Source organism: Myripristis murdjan, chromosome 15 (assembly GCF_902150065.1).
Source record: "Myripristis murdjan chromosome 15, fMyrMur1.1, whole genome shotgun sequence".
Taxonomy (NCBI): Eukaryota; Metazoa; Chordata; class Actinopteri; order Holocentriformes; family Holocentridae; genus Myripristis; species Myripristis murdjan.
In genome coordinates this window covers 31,930,746-31,951,593 of record NC_043994.1, presented here as the reverse complement: position 1 = coordinate 31,951,593, position 20,848 = coordinate 31,930,746, and the positions used below count along the sequence as shown (strand labels likewise).

The 20,848-nt window shown below is 45.2% G+C and overlaps 1 protein-coding gene across 1 annotated transcript in view; it reads left to right on the top strand.

The window, feature by feature from the left end:
- Positions 1 to 2,148: 2,148 nt before the first annotated feature.
- Positions 2,149 to 20,848, top strand: part of LOC115373056 (LIM domain-binding protein 3-like) — a 41,256-nt gene continuing 22,556 nt past the window's right edge. Inside the window, exon 1 of the mRNA XM_030071293.1 lies at positions 2,149 to 2,381. Within this exon, the coding sequence (XP_029927153.1) occupies positions 2,286 to 2,381 (96 nt within the window). The 5' untranslated portion in view covers positions 2,149 to 2,285. The remainder of the gene's footprint in view (positions 2,382 to 20,848) is intronic.

Genomic DNA, 20,848 nt, shown 5'->3' with positions numbered 1-20,848 from the left:
TAGGTTCTGATCTCTTCCCATCAGACTTTGGCTTTGTTTTTCATAATTTATACACTAAATGATTCATTGCTTTATTAACATTTCTAATATTTATTATTTGGATTAAACTAAAATTAGCAGCAGCAGGTCAGCTCTTGGTAAGCCGTGTCTTAGCTGCTGTGTAACTGGACAGGCGATGCAGGTTCCCGGTCAGAGCGCTCGGTAAAGTGCGTCCTGCTGACAGCTCTGCGCTTTGCCACCTGTTGTTTCAGCACCTGCCCGCTGAAAGACCGGGACCCGACCCACAGCCTGCCTGCTGCCGTCACACGGGCCGCCTCACCTTCACTCCCCCGGCCGAGGTTTCCACACTGAGCCGGGACGCTGAGGAGGCTCTGCGGAGGCTGAAGTGCAGATTCTGGTTAAAAACGGCGTCGGCAGGGAGAAGCAGCCGGTCAGGGAGTTAGACAGGCGACAATTAGACGTGGCAGCTTCCAAACTCACAGTCAGGTTTACACACACAACATTCACACAGGCAAGAAATCAGACCTCTGATTGGTCCATAGTGAGTGAACTTGTTCGTTCCTCCATGATTTTTGACAAACTGCAGGCAAATCAGAATGAGGTGTCAAAGCTGGTGATGCAGCATTCCAACAAGGAAACTTCACATTTCTTTCTTTCCTTTTTTTTTTGGTTTTTTTTTGTTTTTGTTTTTGCAATCCAGACTGGATATAATCTGGATATGCCAAAAATCAGATTTGGGCTGGCCGTGTAAACGAGGCCTGAGATCAGATTTGCCTGCAGTGTGAACATGTGCTCCTGCATCAGATCTGATTCCTGCTGATGTGACTCTGTGTGAACGCTCACATCAGGACTCAGCTTCACATGAGCGTCTTCATTCAGGATCTCCAGCCCCACGCCCACAGTGAGACAGGAGGCTGTGAGCTGACAGACACACAGGAGGATGCTTCACTCCAAGCCTCTTTCTACTGCCAAACCGCTCAAAACACGAGCGCCGCGCCGCCGTTTCCTTCATCGTGACGATGGACTGTGGGGAAAAAGAGGTTTTGAGTTGTTGAGCAGCAGCTTGTTGTTCATGTTAAACACGGATCAACATGAACAGTCGAAGCAAGAGGATCAGATCGGAGAAAAACATCAGACCTGGATCATTTTCAGCCGCGGTTTTTTCCTTTTCTTCGTTCACAGTTTCATAAAATTAACAGTTTGAGGATTTTTTTGGCTGCTGGTCAGACTGAGGAAGACGTCACTTTGGGCTCTGATCACCTCCCGTCAGGCTTTGATGACTTCATTTGTATTTACCACATTTTCCACACTAAAAGATAGATTGATTCTTTAAAAAAAAACAAAAAAAAAAAAACACGATCGATAGATTCATCAAATATAATCATGGCAGCGGAGCGGCGGCAGCCTGGAGCCGTGACCCGCCGCTGACAGCTGACCTTTCCTCTCTCGCCGCCACTTTAACTTTCTGCCCTTTTCCACGTCGGCCTTATCGCCACGGAGATAATGAGACGTTTCCTCACGCCGCCCCTGATTGGGTCCGAGGGAGACCCTGTGTGTAATGTAATGGGGACGACGTGTGTGTGTGTGTGTGTGTGTGTGTGTGTGTGTGTGTGTGTTGGGGGTGTGTGTGTGTGTGTGTGTGTGTGTGTGTGTGTGTGTGTTGGGGGGCAGGGTCTAGAAGAATCTGCTGGGTCTATATTAGCTCGGTGAATCACGGCGAGCCTGGCATACCGGGTGTCCCCTTTCACGCCATATAAGGCCCCCCTCCCCCTCCCCCCCCTCACCCATGCCCCTCACCCCCCACCCACACACCCACACACCCCCCTCCTCCCACCCTCACCCCCCACAATGCCACAGTGCTATCTCTGTGTTCGGAGAAGCCGGCTATTCTTAGGCTGTCACTTCAGCTCCTGCGAGCAGGCGAGTCTCCTCTCCGTCTCCTCTCCCTCATCTTTTTTTTTTTTTTTTTAAGTTTCTCTCTTTTCTCTCTGTCTGTTTTTTCACTCCTTCATTTTTATTCTTTCGTATCTCCGTCTGTAAACACAGGACTTTGCCGTTCATGACACCCACTGTAGGTTTTTTTTTAAGGTGTTTCTTCCTCTCTGACTTCCTCTCTTCTCTTCTTCTTCGTCTTCTTCCAGAGGCTTCTTGGCTCCTGCCCCCCTCGTCCCGAACCCTCCCGCCAACGCCAACGCCAACGCCGCCGGTTTTCTTCTCGCCGTTGCCGCACCGTTTTATCGTGTTTCAGAGGACGTTTTGAGGGTTTTTTTTTTGTCGCTGGAAGAATGAGCACCTACAACGTGTCGCTGGCCGGCCCTGCCCCGTGGGGCTTCAGGCTGCAGGGGGGGAAGGACTTCAACATGCCCCTGACCATCTCCAGGGTAAGACCCCAAACTGCTCCAGCTGCTGTCCTTCACTGTAGCTCAGAAATGTGAGAGTGTGTTTGTTTCTGGGCTGTTTTAGCGGCGCTGAGGCTGCTCTGCCGCTCTCTGTGGTTTTTCTGAGTGTCAGTTATTTTCCGTCCGCGCCGTGTGAAGGCTGTCAGGGCGGGACGCCGCGGCCAAATGCAGAATCAGGGGCCTAAAACTGGAGCCGGTGTTGGTTTCACAGCCTCACTCTGAATAGAAAGCAGGAAATGAAGAGGTGTTAGACTGCAAGGGGAAAAAAAAAAAAAAAGTTCTCGATCTTTTCTTGTCTTTTCTGTCTGTCTGTCTTTTCTGATTTTCTGTCTTTGCGCTCCTGTGCTGTCAGCCTGCCGTGACCTCTGACCCCTGACCTCCTTACTGCTGGTTGCTTGGTGATGTTGCTGATTTGGAAACGTTAGACTTTAATCTAGTGTTGATCTCATTGCAAGCTGCTGTGGGCGGGAGCCTCACCCTCATGCCTGCAGGGAATTTATTCTCTGGTGTTTCATTACGAGCCTGTTACATTTTTTTTGTTTTCACGTTTTGGCTGTTTGGTGGTCAAATTAAAAGTTTCTGCTGCTTCTGGATTTATTGAATAAATCACAGCGTTTTGACCCTGCAAGGGATCTGCATCAAATATCAAAACATAAATCAAAACGTTATGAAGATTTGATTTATTCAGTGGATCTGGCGGTGAGCAGGAACTGATGTGTTTCCATCTGAACGTTTTGTGGCGGGGCGCCGGCTTGGCGGGGCGTCGGGTCTGCAGGGGACGTTTGTGTTTGACAGATCCTCAGAGAGACGGGGCTGAGCAGCTTCCTGAGAGGGATGTTATTTATCCCTTTGAGACTCATTTTATTAATTTATATTTTGAATATTCTGGGGCAGAATTTCTTAATTGTCTTGGATTAAAGATATATTTATAATAATTATCAATAGTTTTCTTTTTGCTAATTTTCCAGTAATATTTTACCAATACACTATGTTAATAATAAGAAATATAATATATATAATATAAATAAATTTACCTGGTAAATTTTCAGGTATTCAGGTTTTTTGCTCATTGGCTCATCTTCTTCTCCTCTTGTCTCTGAGAGAAATCTGGCGACTCTGCTCGGGTTTCAGGGGCTTCGTCTGTATCCTGATGGGGGGCGGGGCCTCTTCAGGATGGCCACGCCCCCCGTCCACAGGGCACACAGGCTACTGAGCGGTTTGATGAGGATGAGGATGAGGATGATGATGCTGTGGCCTTTGCAACCACCTGAACACCTGTGGGAGATTTTGGATTCTCCATCATCATCATCATCATCATCATCATCATCATCATCATCATCAAAACACCAAGTGAGGGAGAATGTGTTGGCAGAGCGAAGCTCCGCCCCTCCAGGAGCGTTCCTGTGAAGCTGTTCAACCCCGGCCTGACCCAGTGCATGCTGGGAGTTTGAGTGTCTGGACTTTATCTCTTTGGGCAGAGTGTGACGGCTGCGCTCAGCGAGTCATGTGACTCAGGTCAAAGGTTAAACTGGTTCGTCTGAGCGCTGCTGGCCAGGTGAGCACAGCTGGTCAGGTGAGCACAGCTGGTCAGGTGAGCACAGGTGAGCACAGCTGGCCAGGTGAGCACAGCTGGCCAGGTGAACACAGGAGAGCACAGCTGGTCAGGTGAGCACAGCTGGCCAGGTGAGCACAGCTGGTCAGGTGAGCACAGCTGGTCAGGTGAGCACAGCTGGCCAGGTGAGCACAGCAGCTGGTCAGGTGAGACAGGAAGCGCCTCAGAGCTCAGGTGCACACGGCTTGGAGAGCGTGTCTGAAGAGCTCTGTTCTTGAGGCTGGACACTGTCGGCTCCGTGTGGATGGAGGGATGAAACGGAGGGAAAAAGGTGTAAAAGAGAAAAAACTGAACTTCCTTCTTCACTTTAAACTGGTTTTACAGTTTCCTGCGACAGAATTTAATGGTAAACGTGGATTTCATCTGCTGTGAAAATGAATTCCTGTTGGCTGAAAGCAGCCGCAGTGCAGTGTGTGTGTGTGTGTGTGTGTGTGTGTGTGTGTGTGTGTGGAGCGCTGCGTCCTTGACTGCACGAGTGAAGATGGAAAAACTCTGAGCGTCTGCGGAGCGTCACGGCGGCGCGGCGAGCGGCGAGAGGACTTCCTGGAAGGAAACCCACTTCTGAGAAGAGACACGCCGCCGAAAAATCAACGGCACACAGTCTGTCGGCTGAAGAGGATATATTAAAGAGGGAGAGGATATATTAGAAAAAAAAAAAAAAAAAAAAAAAAAAAAAGTCATTAAAATCTGTTGGCCAGTCGGTGTGGAGCTGAAAAACTGAATTTTCCCGTGGACAGTGAACGCTGCAGTCAGTCAGCAGAGACGGCTTCCTGTTGCATATTAAGTGAATGGGAATTCAAAGTGTGTGTGAGTGTGTGTGTGTGTGTGCGTGTGTGTGTGTGTGTGTGTTTGTGTGAGTGCGTGTGTGTGAGTGTGTGTGTGTGTGTGTGTAACCCAATACTAAATAAGTTGGCATATTATTTGGTGCTTGTCCACGTGAATCTATGTAACCTGAGATGAATTGTACATGGATCTTTGTGTGTGTGTGTGTGTGTGTGAGTGTGAGTGTGTGAGTGTGAGTGTGTATCAGTGGCAGTTGGCAATGAGATAGAGATGAGACTGTCAGGTCAGCAGCCTCTCAGCAGCTTCGACTGATATTCACATCAGAGGCCGATAACAAAGAAAAACCATTAAATGGGATTATTTTATGATAACTCTGCGTTCAGACGGGACGTCGCCCCCTGCTGGTCACACCTGATTTGTCTTCATGTCGCGTGTCGGAACTGACGACCACGACAGAACAAACAGCTGCTAACCAACCACCTGTAAACCACACACACACACACACACAGCAAACAGGAAATGGTTAGAAAAGGACTCAGACAGCCTCTGTGCTGGCAAGAGGAATTACCAGCGAACCTGAACGCACCTGTTGGCTCCTCCTCCTCTGCTTTTTTCAAACTCAGTCCAGATGGATGTTTGAGATCCATGAGGTCACACGGGGTCACGCCTCAGCTGCAGCTGCTCAGACCCTCAAGAGGAAAATATAGATTCATACACACATCAGCATAAATGACACAGACACAGCCAGCGACGTATTGATCAGCTGTGCAGTCAATATCTGATCAGCTGATCAGCCATGACCTCAGACTGCAGCAGGCCTGATTTCTCCAGGATCGACGTCAGATCATCAGTCAAAGTTTGGGACACACACACACACACACACACACACACACACACACACACACAACAGCAGGCTCAGTCACTCAATAACAGCTGACGAGGAGCTTCCCCTCTGTCCTCTCTCTCTCTCTCTCTCTCTCTCTCTCTCTCTCTCTCTCTCTCTCTCTCTCCCTCTCTCTCTCTCTCTCTCTCTCTCTCCATCTATTCATAGTATTCTGTGACCGACTAATCGCAGCTGTTTATCATTTATATTTTGTCAGTAATCGTCACATATAGAAAGAGGAGAGGAATCTGTTCGCTGTCAGCGAGGCTGATGCTGCAACCGCCGGGAGATTAACACACCGCCGTGCCAGGACACGGACACACACATGAGAAAAGAAAAGAGAAGAAAAGAAAAGAAAAGAAAAGAAAAAAGAAAAGAAGAATCAAAAAAGTTTTAGGTGTGATGATGAAGGATAAAAAGTGATAGGAAGATAGAAGTAACACACAATAATAAAAAGTGCCCAAAACAGTTTTCTAGTTTTTTTTTGTTTTTTTATTGAAGTAGTTATGAAGTAGTTATTGTCAGTTGTTATGAAGTTTCTGCCATTAAATCAGGCTGCTATCGTACACACACACACACACACACACACACACACACACACTGCTCATGTAGTGATAATCTGCAGCGTTAGTCAAACGGTGTTTTCTGCATGGCTCTGACTCTGGGGGTGTCGAGGATCAGGGCGGCGTCGGTAGAGGAGGCAGACGTGACGCGTGGCCGAGTGGCGGCGGGGTGACCGGGTGGCGGCGGGGTGACCGGGTGGCGGCGGGGTGGCCGGGTGGCGGCGGGGTGACCGGGTGGCGGCGGGGTGACCGGGCAGACGGAGCGCCGTGCTGCGTCTCTGCCTCTTTGTTTTGGGAAAATCAGACAGTTCAGTTGTTCGTAAAGTCGCTGTTGGCAGAACAGGCAGCAGAAATGGGACAGAGGCAGTTTTCTGATGATGAACACATTATAGATAGATAGATAGATAGATAGATAGATATACTTTATTGATCCCAACCAGGGAAATTCTGGTGTTCCAGGAGCAACAGTAGAATCATATAATAAAGTTAAATAAAATAGAATAAAAGCTAAATATATACAATAAAGACTATAAAGGCTAAAACTAAAAATGTACAATAAGGGCTAACCTCAGAAAGAGATATGACATGTGAAATATACAGATGGTAATGAATATGAAATATACAGATGGAATTGAATTGTATAGATAAGGAGAGTTAGCATGAAACCCCGAGAACCAAGAACCAAGTGGCAGAACCCGACGCCCGGGACTGGGATTCAGGAACTAACCGACTTGATTCGGCCTCTTAAGGAATCACCACTTCCCCTCCAGTCTGAAAAACAGTGTGAATGTATATCAAACAAATGAATGAATGAAAGTGCACAGCCACAAGGTGGCGTGGCCGCATCGTCACCAACTTGTTGGCAGCTTCACCTCACTTGACCCCCTTTAGAGAAAAAGTGGGCGTGGCCAGTAAGGAAGTGGGCGTGGTCAAATCTATGTGAGACGTTCATGTGTTTTTCCTGAGCCCAGGACAAACCTTGCATCATAATATTGTGGTGTTGCACTGATCCGCTGGGAAGTTGCACCACCTTTTGTGAAAGGCCACGCCCGCTGCCACGCCCCCTTTTGGTCAGGGGGGGTGAAGAGCTTGTTACTTCCTCTTTGGTCCATGACCGACCGTCCCACCAAATGTGATGGAGATCAGAGCATCTCTCTTAACATTTACCAACTGTGGTGATTTTAGTATTTCTGTCCACTACAGGCCACCGTACGCTGACACTGTTGTTGCAGTTCCTCCTGGTGACTGATAGGGGGCGACAAGGGTCATAGATCACTGACTGCACCTTTAAATGAGTGTCATAAATTCCAGTGGGTGGGAAGTTTTTGTCATTCAAACTGGAGCTACAACAGTAATGATCATTTTCATTGATGATTCATCTATAGATTGTTTTCATTTGTTGTTTATTCTTTATTCTTTATTTGGATCTCCATCAGCTTCCAGAGGGCGGTCACTAATCTTCCCCTGGGCTTCATGCAAAAAACAGCCACAATAAAAACAAGCAATAATTAAAATCAAGCCCAGTGTAAAGATCAGTAAATAAAGTAAAATAACTCCACATATGAAACAAAAGTAGTGACCGACAATGAAAAGAAAACTAAATTGTTAGATATGAAATTCATCAGTTTTTGTTTATTAACTTTTTAAAAGAAAAGCAGCTGATGATTTGATGACATAAAGGACACAGAAACTTTCTGTAAACTCATAACTTCTCCTTGGAGATATGAAGTGCATCCGCCTGTATTTCAGACGTCTGATCTCACCTTCTGGGAATCTGCCGCCTCCCGTTCTGCCCGCAGAGGATCAGGTTTAATGACGAGCTTTAATTCAAGCTGGAATAATCCGTTTAGGTTTTCGCCTCGATGGCGCTGGCAGGCGGGACCTCGGCCGGGTGGAGGCCGTCACCGCCGCCACCGCCTCGGGCAGCAGAGGAACAATAAATCTCACGTGTTATATATGTTATATATGTTATATATGAGGCAGCTTGAGTCTGAGGCTGGTCTGCACTCACAGGAGCTGGAATTATTTGTCCAGTTATTGTGATCATTATTTTGGAATATTGTCAATTTATAGTGAATTTGGAAAGTCTTTAAAACCCGGTGGACTGACGTGGAAGGAGTTTGTTCCGGAGCGGATCGTGAGCCGGAGTTTTGAAAGCCAGAATTCTCCACTGTCACTGTTATTCAGTCTTTTCTTTATTATTATTCACTCATTCATGTATTCACATACAGTTAAAAACAGTTTACGTGCAGTTAAAAACCTAAACACACAAGACGTTCGACGCTCCGTGCAGAGACGGAGCTGAACACACGGAGATGGGAGATGATACATGAGGTCACGTATTACCATCTCCAGTTTTCCAGATCAGGATGATGCACTGCTCTGTGACGGGGAGTTTAATTCAAACTTCAGGATTTCTGTTTTCTCAAACCTCCCCAGTGAAGGTCCCACGTCTGAACTGCTCTTGTGATTTGTTGGCTGATATGGATGTACAGTGTACAGGTGTGTGTGTGTGTGTGTGTGTGTGTGTGTGTGTGTGTGTGTAAGAAAGTACAGTGGAAAATGTAAGAAAGTGCGATTCATAGATTAGTTTCTTTCCCAGCCACAAGCCACAAGCGATTTGTAGCTCTTTTCAAGCTTTTTTTCTGTTCCTTTTTTTTTGTTTTGTTTTGTTTTTTTGTTTGTTTTTTAAAGTCGGTAATCGTCCTTTGCCCTCAGCGTGTTTGGTTCTCTCCTCCACAGTTCCCTGTTTGGACTGTTTGTTCTCGCCTCGTCCTTTTAGATTCACATTAAAAAGATGAACCTGAAAAGTTTGTACTGTCCAATCTGTGTTGAAGCTCTTGTTTCCACTTGTCGCAGGAATTTTTCTGGAAAAAGTGAAACTGCAATGGAAAAAAGTTGAATTTCTCATTCCACTGGCACATTTTACACCAGGTTTGAGGAGAAACAAGATTTTAACAGTGAAGATGAGACTGAGGGGTTTGGTTTTTGTTGCTTTTTGTTGCAGTGACTGAAGATCAAATCAAACTAAACATCATTTTGCACTAAATTCACAGCAGCAGGTCCACATCATCAGGACTAAACTCTTCCTTTTTTTCCTGTAATTTTCTAGAGGATTTCCTCAAAGTTTTTTTTACACCTGGAAAATTTTTGTTGTATAATTTTTTCTCTCTTGTGTTTTAATCCTCTCAGCCCCTGACTCCAAGGTGGGCTCATTTACATGTTTTATTTAAAAAGTTGTGAAACCTAAGCATATCACACAAATTCCTTTTTTCTTTTCAAAAATATTTAAAAAGTCACTACTTTGGTCTAAAAACATGCGATAACTCGTTGTAGCCCCATCTAAGAATATATATATATATATATATATATATATATATATATATATATATATATATATATAAAATTAAATAAAATAACTATAACCCTAGCCTTAGGGGAATTATTAAAAAATAAAATAACAGATTTTTATTTATTTATTTATTTATTTATTTATTTATTTATTTATTTATTTTATTTTATTTTATTTTATTTTATTTTTTTACAAAATATTAAATTTTAAAAAATATTTAAAAACTTTATGAGACTGCATGGCAAAAAAAAAAAACAAACAAACAAACAAACAAACAAACAAACACTTATTTATTAGGTTTCAGAGGGTTAGATGTTTCAGTGCAGTGACATCACAGCTGCTGATCCAGCATGTGTGTATGCGTGTGTGTGTGTGTGTGTGTGTGTGTGTGTGACTTCCTGTCTCTCAGTAAGCCGAGCCCTCAGTAACTCAACTCCTCTGTAAGTGGTCAGAGAAGCCCAGCAGCTCGTGTTTCTGCTCCGTCATCGCCTCGCTGTGAACTCTCGGTCCGCGAGGCGAGCGGCTCGTCCTCGCTGTGACCTGAGAGCCCGAGCGCCCAGAGCATCCACACGCGAGCTGCTGAAAACCAGAGAAACGTGTCTAAAATGACGCGCCAGACATGTGGATCTTTTCTCTCTGATGTGATTCTGCAGCCATAAAACAGCAGCGTCTGGGTTTTGAATATTTCCCTCGGCATCACAGTGACGGAGCTTCAGCATGGACGAAACACGACCTGCTGGACGGAAAAAAAAGAGTTTTCTAACTTTGACGCGACTTACAGAGGAATTTCAGGGCAACTCAAAAGAGTTTAGCGGCTGGAGAAGTCATTGTCGTTCATACAGATTTTTTTTTTTTTTCAAATGCAAAGTAATTCATTTTGTGTAATTTATTAATTTTATATTTACTTTCTGTTGTATTTGTGCCTCGTGTTCACAGGACTCTGCATCAGGGTTTCAGGTTAGTTTTGTCACATTAAATCAAACTTTTCTCCAGCTGGAGGTTATGGCAGCCAAAACCACTCATCCATCCATAATCCTTAAATGAGGGAGCCAATGAGAGCCAAGCGCAGCTGTGATGCGTTTCCTGTGTGTGTGTGTGTGTGTGTGTGTGTGTGTGTGTGTGTGTGAAGCTGCCTGCTTTCATTAAATGTAAGAACATTAAATGAAACCACTCAAACCAAATCCAAACTTCATGTCTTCATTAAACATCTTTGGATGTAAACCAAGCAAAATCTAGTTTCCAGTAACACGGCACCTTTAAAGGTCCCAGACTGAACGTTGCTGTTGTTTTTCATAGCAGCTACGCTAAGCTAAGCTAAGATAAGCTAAACTAAACTAAGCTAAGCTAAGCTAAGCTAAGTTTGTCTGGGGAGGGAAGGCGAGCGTGCACGCAGGTTTGTCAGAATTATAAAGGAGGAAAGTTCCCTTCCTGAGCTTTAAGCATCAGCATTGACTAAATTTCATACTAAGTTGTATTTTACCGTTAACAAATAAAAAGTGATAAATGTTTAAAACATGAAGAGCAACGAGCCGGTTTCTCTTTTTATTTCTCTGCTGCAGCAAATTGACTGTAGAGCAGCAGGTAAAGTGCTGTCAGCTCACTCTGATAAACCTCACTAATACAAGCGCTGATTTTACAGTCCGCATTCCAACCCCCACCCCACACACACACACACACACACACACACACACACACACACACACACACACACTCGGGCCTGCAGTGTGAGAGTCAGCGGCCGGCTCTGCTGACAGGCCAGGCTGTTTTTAGCCGGCCACTGAAGGTCAGCACTGCTGGGGCAGATTGTGAGGGCTATAGATACCCCGCCCCCCCCCATGCCCCCTAATGCCCCCATAACCCCCCTCTGTTACACCCCTCCCCCTCCCTAATGACAGCAGTGTGTGCTTTACTGGATTCTTGTTGATAGGCGATAATAATAATAAACATAATGGACTTTATTTGCATAGCGTTGTTTTAAAACAAGGGAGAGTTTATGAAGTCACACAGGAGCAGCACAGTTACAGAATAAAACACAGAAAAAAGGAGAGGAAAAAGACGTCAAATCCTAACTAAAAACTAACCAAATGAATACATAAACAGAAAATTACCAGAAAATTCTCAAAAAAAAAAAAAAAAAAAAAAACACACCAAAATTTTTTTTAATAAAATAAAATAAGAAAAATAAAAAGAAATAAAGTGCATCCTCTTAAGAGGAGGAAACCTTTGAAATCTTTCAAAATAAAAGCTCCTGGGTTTGTTTGCTGGTTTCCTCTCTGACAGCAGAACATCTGAAGCTCTGCAGGGAGAAGCTTCTTCTGCACAGGAACTGCAGCCGACAGGTAAATGTAGAGCAGGAGGAAGTGTGAAGGTAGACAGTCTGACTGTCTGGAGGCGGAGACAGAACGTCAGAACGTCAGAACATCAGAACATCAGAACGTCAGAACGTCAGAACGTCAGAACGTCAGAACATCAGAACATCAGAACATCAGAACATCAGAACGTCAGAACATCAGAACATCAGAACATCAGAACATCAGAACGTCAGAACGTCAGAGTGTCAGCTGGACTTTGGGTTTGGGTCTGCGGGACGGGGCGGGTCACCTGACCACCTGTCAAACTGCAGCAGCTTTAAACTCCACCTGTTGGCTCAGAGCTGCTGCTTCCTGCTCGTCCAGCTGCTCTGTGTGTGTGTGTGTGTGTGTGTGTGTGTGTGTGTGAGTTTTACTGTAGTGTATGGTGTACAAGTGCCGGCTGGCCTCCCCCCTGCAGAGCTCTGAACACACACCAACACACACACACACACACACACACACACACACACACACAGCAGAATGAGTGGTCAGACAGTTTCCAGTCTGCTGTTACTTCCTGCTTTGATCTTTCTGAGTGTCTGTCTGAGCCCGAAGAAGCTCCTCCTCCTCCTCCTCCTCTTCCTCCTCTTCATCTTCACTCAGAGTCTCTGGAGCGTCTCAGTCTGCAGAGAAACAGATCCACATTCCAGATCGGTGCTGCGAGAGCCTCTGTGGCTGCAGGCAGAAAAAAAAAATCATTCAAAGCAGCGCCACCTTGTGGCTGAGTGTCTGCAGCTTCAGCACATTTTCAAATTCAAAATAATCCAAGTTTGAGAGTCAGATCCACTTGTTCTGCAGTCAGATCCCAGCAGAGTGACAGTGATTCTCCTGGAGGAGCAGTTTGTGATTTCTCTTTCCACCGCTGAGTAAATCTGAACAGAAGCAGGAGCAGCAAACTTCCATTATTTCCATTTTTATATTTTCTATAGACTTTGTTCTATTTCCTCCTGTTTGCTAAGTCAGTTTTCTGTAACTTTACTTTGTTTTTATGTTTTATTCTGCTCCTCCTCTGCTTGCACCTTGTTGTGCAGCACTTTGTGACTTTTTGTTTTTTTTTAAATGTTAGATTTGTAATGAGTGAACAGGTATGGCTGTGGGCCTGCGGGCAGGAGTGTGTGTGGAGTGAATGTGGGTCACAGTGAAAGGCTGTGTGTGTGTAACTGGGCCAGGCTGCCGCTCCAACAGGCCTCACATTGTTCACCTCCGCCTGCTGCCGTCCCGCTCGGCTCAGTCCCACAGCGGGAAACCAAAGCGCCCTGACCGCCGCGGCGCTGCACGGCGACAGGATACAGGCAGGAGGAGCAAACAGACGGAGTGAGGATGAAGAGTTTGGATGAGGAAGAATGAAAAATGAGCGATGGGACGATGTGCAAATAAGAGTGAGGAATATGTACATGTGAAATATGACCATGTTACATTACAGTCAGAGCCAATGATGCAATTGGATTGGCTGAGAGGCGTTGTGATAAGTCTGTCTCCCAGTATTGGTGCTCTGACCGCTTCCTGTTTACGTATCCCTCCGCCTTGTTTACCTTCCATAGACCAACAAAGTGGGCGGGGCTTCCAGGGTGCTAATTTTTTGTCAACAGAGAAGATTTCTGATTCCTGTTTTCCACTAATCTGTTACAAGTGTGTTCCTCAGCAATCCCCACCACACACACACACACACACACACACACACACAGTGAGGCTTTCTACATCTCAGAGGGAAATCTTTAAACGTCTTTCTGTGTGTCCTCTGTCCTCGTTCACCCCGACACAGCAGGGCTGCACGGGACCTGCTGTGTTTTGAGGCGCTCAAATCTTCAAAAATGTAAAGGGCAAAAAACAAAAAACTTAGCAGAAGCTCTTTCTCCTTCCTAAGCCAACTTATAAATCTAATCAAAGTTTACTGAAAGGCTTCCAACACCACTTCTGATCATCGTTGCTGCTGTAAACATCCCCGGTCTGTCGTCTCACACTGAGACGTCGTGTCATGACACAGCCCTGACAACACGGAGACAATCACAGTCCTCAAAGAAAAGACAAATGTTTGATCAGGCGCCCATTCTGAGTTATTATTCTGCAAACTAAAAGCCGCCTTTTCCAACTTCATCATCGCCACAGCGTCACTGCTCTGTTCTGTCTGAGTCGGTGAATATGAAGAGATGCAGTTGTTCATAATCACCTTCTTTGTGATCATACAGAATGACTCTCTGAAGATGCTCTGCTCAAGTTGTGCAAATCTCCCAGAATCCACAACTGTGGTGTGAGAGGAACAGCATTATTAGTGTGCCGGTGCTGAGTTTTACCAAACTGAATCAAGAGAGCTCAAACTAAGTTAGAAACGACTCACAGACAAACACGCTCTTTCAGATGCTCTTTAAAATCTGCCGCGCTGAAACAAACCAAACCGCTCCCATCAGCAGAGTCCGAGCTGGGCGCCTTCTTCCTCTTCTTCTTCTTCATTGGTAGTTGGTCTTTAACAGCAGCTGCTCCGTCCTGAGAGACGTGCAGCCGACGTTTGTGTTGCATCGCAAATTTAGGCGGCAGGTTTTTGGTTCACAGAAACACAAAAATACTCCTCGCAGCACCTCCAGCTTTTGGGTCAGTGTGCCTCGACTGTGGAGCAAAGTCTGAAGTCTGCCTGTCTGTCTGTCTGTCTGTCTGTCTGTCTGTCTGTCTGTCTGCCTGTGCAGCATCACTCAGTACGTTTCCATGCACAGCAGTGATCTGTTGTTCGTAATATGGCAATATTCCTAATTTGATACAGATAAACAGCATATTGTTTGGATTTTCCTAATGAGCCCTTTTTCCAAATGAAGCATTTTCCCATTAAGACGAGTGGGATATGCTGATATTCTTCAGGTTTTCTCTGGTCGTCTCAGAGCGTCTCAAACCAGCCAGCCAACACTTTGCAAGGCTGAGGTAGAGATGCATTCACAAAATAAAAGCCCATATTTCGGTGGGAACACACCTACTTTAAAACAAACATTATGACTCAGATATCCACACGTTGTTGGATTTCGCACGGCTGCATGGAAACAGGAAGATAAGTTTTCAGAATAAGAGCAAAAATTGGAATATCTTGTGCATGTAAACGTAGTCGCTGAAACTTCCACCGGTTCATTTTTGATAGCCAGGAAGACTGTGAGTTTTTAAGGAATAAATCAAAGACTCGTCTTTGTATTGATCGGTTGACTCTGATCAGGCTGATCAGGCGGAGCTGCGTTCACCCCCGCTGGCATCATCACACTGAGGGTCTTACTGCTCAGACCTCCCAGAGCTTTAACTGGAAGCTGACCAGTAAACTGAGCGGAGTCCAGGCCGGGCGTCGCCCCCAGCCGTCTGTCAGCAGCGGCCCTAGGGGGCGACGTTTCATTAATACACATTAACCCCCATTAAATGTCAGATGAGTCAGAGCTGGCAGGGAACAGGAACCAACCGGAGCTCAGAGTCAGGGTGATGTTTAACCTTTAACCTTTAGCCCTGTGTGTGTGTGTGTGTGTGTGTGTGTGTGTGTGTGTGTGCCTTCTATAGTATTGTCTCTGCATTGCGGCCCCAGCAGCTATTCTCTCTGTTAATCCTGCAGACTGATGCAGCCGCTCTCGTGTTTCCCTGCAGCTCCGTCTGCTGCAGACAGGGGGCGCTGTGGACAGGCAATAAGGGGCCAGTGCACTAAATCTGACTTTTTTTTTTTTTTTCATGTGAATTCTCAGAGCTCCTGTCCAACTTCACACTCCAACTTTTTCACTCTGCAGCAGATCCTCATCCATCAAATCAGTTTTCAAATCTTGTTTTTCATCTAACAAGGGTTAGAATCTGCCAGTGGGATTAGATAATCCCACCTGTTTCCAACAGTTTCCAAGTATAAATCTGTTGAAACAAGAGAGTCAAGAAAATGACTTAATTCAAGAAAATTCTGGACACAAGTTGATTAGCGTTGGAAACAAGTGGGATTATCCTTTTTTTTTTTTTTTTAACCTTGTTGGAGGAAAACCAAGATTTGTAACCTGAAGATTAGACTGAATGACTTACCTCCATGGAGAATTTCTTCCTCTTTTTTCACATTTTTCACACCTTCATCACTATCCATGCCTAATCTTCAACACATTTTCTCCACAATAAAAGATATTTTTAAACCAGTGTTGCCAAACCTCTCAGCCTCACTCACTCCCATTCGAGAGATTTCTAATTCAGTGATTTTTTATTTATTTATTTATTTATTTATTTATTTATTTATTTATTCTTTTACAGAGAATAGACAGGAAAACCCTCTGTCCTGTCAGAAATGTCTGCTGGATTGACAGTTCATACTGGAGTAGGGCAGGGATCAGTATAACTCAAGCACTGAACAAATATTACTAATATAACTATTACTAAGTTAACTGTACACTCTATAACCCCAACAGACTCTCTTGTTCACTCACTCACACACACACACACACACACACACACATTGTCACTCCCTGTGGATGCAGTCTGTTTATGTTCTTCTCATTTTTATCTTTTATTGTGTGCTTTTGTTCATGGTTATAGCACCGATCCCACACACACACACACACACACACACACACACACACACACACACATACACACACACACACACACACACAATATTGAGTCCTTCAGTCTGCTGGGATGAAGAAAACTCTCTGAGGGACGATGCTATTCATTTCATTCTTTTCATTCGTTTCATTGAGCCGGGCGAGCGAGGGAGGAAGATAAGGGCAAGAGAGAGATGGAGAGAGAATGAGGGGAGAGAGAGATGAAGAGAAGAAGAGAGAGAGCCAGAGTGATTGAATGAGAAGGTGAAGGCGAGGCAGAGAGGAAGGAGAGAAGGATGGGAAGAGGAGGAGGGGGAAGGGGCGGGGCGGGCGAGATAAGAGGACAATAGAGAGAGAGAGAGAGAGAGAGAGAGAGAGAGAGAGAGGAGGTGAGGGAGGCGAAGAGCAGAGATGAGGCAAAATGAGAAGAGAATAAACATCCATGACTCCTCCTCCTCCTCCCTCTCCTCTTCATCCTCCTCCTCCTCCTCCTCCTATTCTTCCTCCTCCTCAGTCTGCACCTCCACCTCCTTCCTCCCCTCCTCTTCCTCCTCCTAAACATCATCATCTTCCTCCTCTACCTGCAGCTCGTCCTCACCACTTTTCTCCTGCCTCTTCCTCTCCTCTGCTTAACCCCTCAAACTCTGATTTTACCTCAAATTTCCTCTTAAGTTTAAGTTACATTTTATTTTATTTTTCTCTCCTCCATGTTGTATCTCTGCCGAAGCTCCATCTCTCTGATACTGAGGGAAACATTCAAAGCCAAGACGTCGCTGTTTTACAGCTGCAGAATCACATCAGATAGAAAAGATCTGCGTGTCTTGTGCTTCATTTTAGACACATTTCCCTGCAGCAGCTCATGTTTGGATCTTTGGAAACCTCCAGATCTCCACTGGAATTAATCCTCTGAAAACTGAACAAATTCACTGAGGGGAAAAAACGCGAGCAGTTTGGCACAAAATTACCAGAACATTTGCAAATCTATTAATAAAAGACATTAACTTAAAATTCAACTAAATTTAATTAAAATAGTAAAACATTTAGACTGGGTTGCACCAACAAGGGATATTTTTTAAACCAGATGAATCAGATGAAATCATGGCTTACTGTTAAATTCTGTGGCTCCAAACTTAAAAATTAATCCTCTTTTCTTGTCAAAACATTCAAGCTTCAATTTAAGGAGGTTTAACTCTTATGATAGCTGCATTTAAAAAAAAAAAAAAATAGATTAAGCAAAATGATCCAGTTTCTCAAAGGGGACTGGGTTCAGTGGGGACTGACCCAATCTAGTTTGGGTTGAAATTAAATGAATGAAATAAAATGAACTGAGACTGGAGTAAGGATTTGAAATGGTTCATCACTTTTCAAAATAAAAGTACAGAAAGACAGACAAAAGACAAAGGGCAGATCAATAAAGCAAAGATGAAGTGAAAGAAACAGTGATAAAATAGAGGTGCTAACACTAATAATAACTGAAATGTGAAATAAATAGATCCATGACAACATCACAGATGGATCAGATGCAGCGCTGATGGGATCTGCTCCCTGATTGGAGGTGGAGGGCAGCGGCTGTGTGTGTCCAGCTGTCTGGGATTAAACACTCAGGCATGAACACTTGTGTCCCGTCATTGTGTCGCAGGCGCCGCCGCTCACAGACTGTCCCGTAACACAAAGGTCACAAGTTCAATCCCTGCAAAGGCCGACGTGTTTCCATCAACAGCCGTGAGTTAGAGCTGGATTACCGAGCTGTGGGTCGTGGGGGGGGGGGGGGGGGTATTTTTACTTTTTTTAATGGTTAATGTTGTCAGGTGGAAAAAATGTTGAGTTTTGTGAGAATGGTTGTTTCATTGTTTTGTTTTGTTTTGTTTTGTTTTGACCTGAAGTTTCACGAGCTCTCCAACCAAATGATATTATCTGACCTTTAGAGCGACAGCGGTTTTAAATTGTTCACATTATAGTGAAGTGACCTGTCTGCAAGAAACATTGGTGCCTCACAAATAAAGATGAAGCTACACAGCCTTTATACAGTATTATATTGCAGCTGTAAACCAAAATCACAAAGTGAATTGTGAAAGTTCACATGGTGGTTTTACGTATTAGTTTCTCAACTAATAACGAGTTGCTAAAAGATAAAAACATCTAAAATTCTGCTGGTTTATTGTTTGGCTCTTCCAAAATAAAATGGTAACTGTGTACGGTGACCAGACATCCCGGTTTCAAGCTGGGAGTCCTGACAAATCTCCCTGTTTTCCACATTACCTACCAAATTGTCCAGGTTTTTCCACTAATCACCCCTGTAATTCAAACCAAACATACAATTATTATATCTCAAAAATGTCCAGTGTTTCCTGCTGAATCTAACATTGCCAGGATCCAAACAGCTGCAGAAACAGCTGTCTGACAAATACCTGGTGTTTTATTTTGAAAGGTATCTGATAATCAATACATATGTTACACCAAAGAAATCCTTGTGTTGTCTGTTTTCTAGAGTTACAACACAATTTTCACATAATTTTTTTCTTGGTGGATTCTGGGAGGCTGATTAGGTCTTGGTGAGCTGAGGCTCTGTCCGTGGTGCTGGAGCCGCTCGGCAGGTGAGCTGAGGCTCTGTCCGTGGTGCTGGAGCCGCCCGGCGGGTGAGCTGAGGCTCTGTCCGTGGTGCCGGAGCCGCTCGGCAGGTGGTCTGAGGCTCTGTCCGTGGTGCTGGAGCCGCTCGGCAGGTGTGCTGAGGCTCTGTCCGTGGTGCTGGAGCCGCTCGGCAGGTGAGCTGAGGCTCTGTCCGTGGTGCTGGAGCCGCTCGGCAGGTGTGCTGAGGCTCTGTCCGTGGTGCTGGAGCTGCTTGGCGGGTGTGCTGAGGCTCTGTCCGTGGTGCTGGAGCCGCTCGGCAGGTGAGCTGAGGCTCTGTCTGTGGTGCTGCGTGCAGAGGCTCATTCGTGTGTGCATGACCATGCAGCACTTGAGGGTTGCGGTTTTTTGGGGTTTGTTGTGCTTTGGCTGCTTGCTGAAACTTGTAAGTGAATGTTAGTAGTTACCACCAACTGGAATACAAACCTTAGCTCATCCTGCTATGTTTTTTAATAGGAAAGTCTGTTCTACTGATGTCCAGTTCTGCGGGTTAGACGCTGACAGCAGTCGTGGGCTTGCGACTGCGTGCTCTGACCAAATGTGAAGTGAGTTTTTCACACGGCAGAATTACATACAAAGACAATGCAAAGTCATGAGTAGATGTGAATTTCATCATCGTCATTCACATATTTGTATGAATTGAAAACGCAAAAGTTCGCCTGGCATTTGGCCTGAATGCACCACAGATCTGGCGCTCAGGGATGAGGACTGTGTGGACTCTATCAGGTTTACTCAGGGAGGCATTTCTATCTTGATATCTTGATATGAACCCTCACCTCACCATAACCCTGAGCTACACACCCGCTGACCAAAGGCCGACGCCCAGGAGAGTCCCGAGCTCAGCTAAGAAAATCCAGGCAGAGGGCGGGGTCTCTGCAGACACACACACACACACACACACACACACACACACACCAACACACACTGCTAGTGGCTCACAGTCATGATGCAGAGGATTAGTTTGTTGGTAATGCAGAGAAAAGGCCCTGCAGTTCACCAGGATGATGTTTTCCTCCTGCCTCACATCGCTGCTGGACCCGTCGGTGTAAAGGTGCCTGGTTTCAAACTTGGAGTCTGAAACATGAGAGTCTTCCAGCTGCTTCTTGTGGCCTCAGGGTTTATTTGTATGCTCTTTCCTTGATTGATGTCTTCCGTTTTCATTTTTGTTTTGCTTTGCTTTTGTAACGCGGCGACGCCGTGATCGAGGTTCCTGCCCTCAGCGCGTTCACCCACATTTAAATAAAAGTTCCTTCTCTTTCAAGACAAGCAGAACAGTCACAGCAGCGTTAGTAAGCACTTTTCCTTTTAAAAAGTTGTTTTTCATCACATCTTCATTTGTCTGGACAGTCACGACTTCAGTCTCTGCAGCAGCTAAACTCTAATTAAATTCAGCAGATCCAGTAAATCAGGCCAGTGGCATTGAAGCGGCTAGACAGCGACACCGAGGAGGATTTAGAGCCGCGGACGCTCTGCTCGTTACCTGCTGATTAAATTCATCTCCATCCACCTGATTACTTCAGGGAAAACATGGAACTTTTGCCGTCCCGCCAAAGGTGATTAAGTGATTGAATAATGTTGATCTGATGGAGGCTGACGTGTGCGCTGACCCGTGTGTGAAGTTTAATTCAGTTTATCCAACAGATTTTACACACTGCAAAAAAACATCTCCATGTTGCCAAGTCATTTAGTCTCATCTTCAGCGCTCAGATTGTGTTTTTCTTCCAACAAGGTCAAAAACCCACCAGTGGGATGAG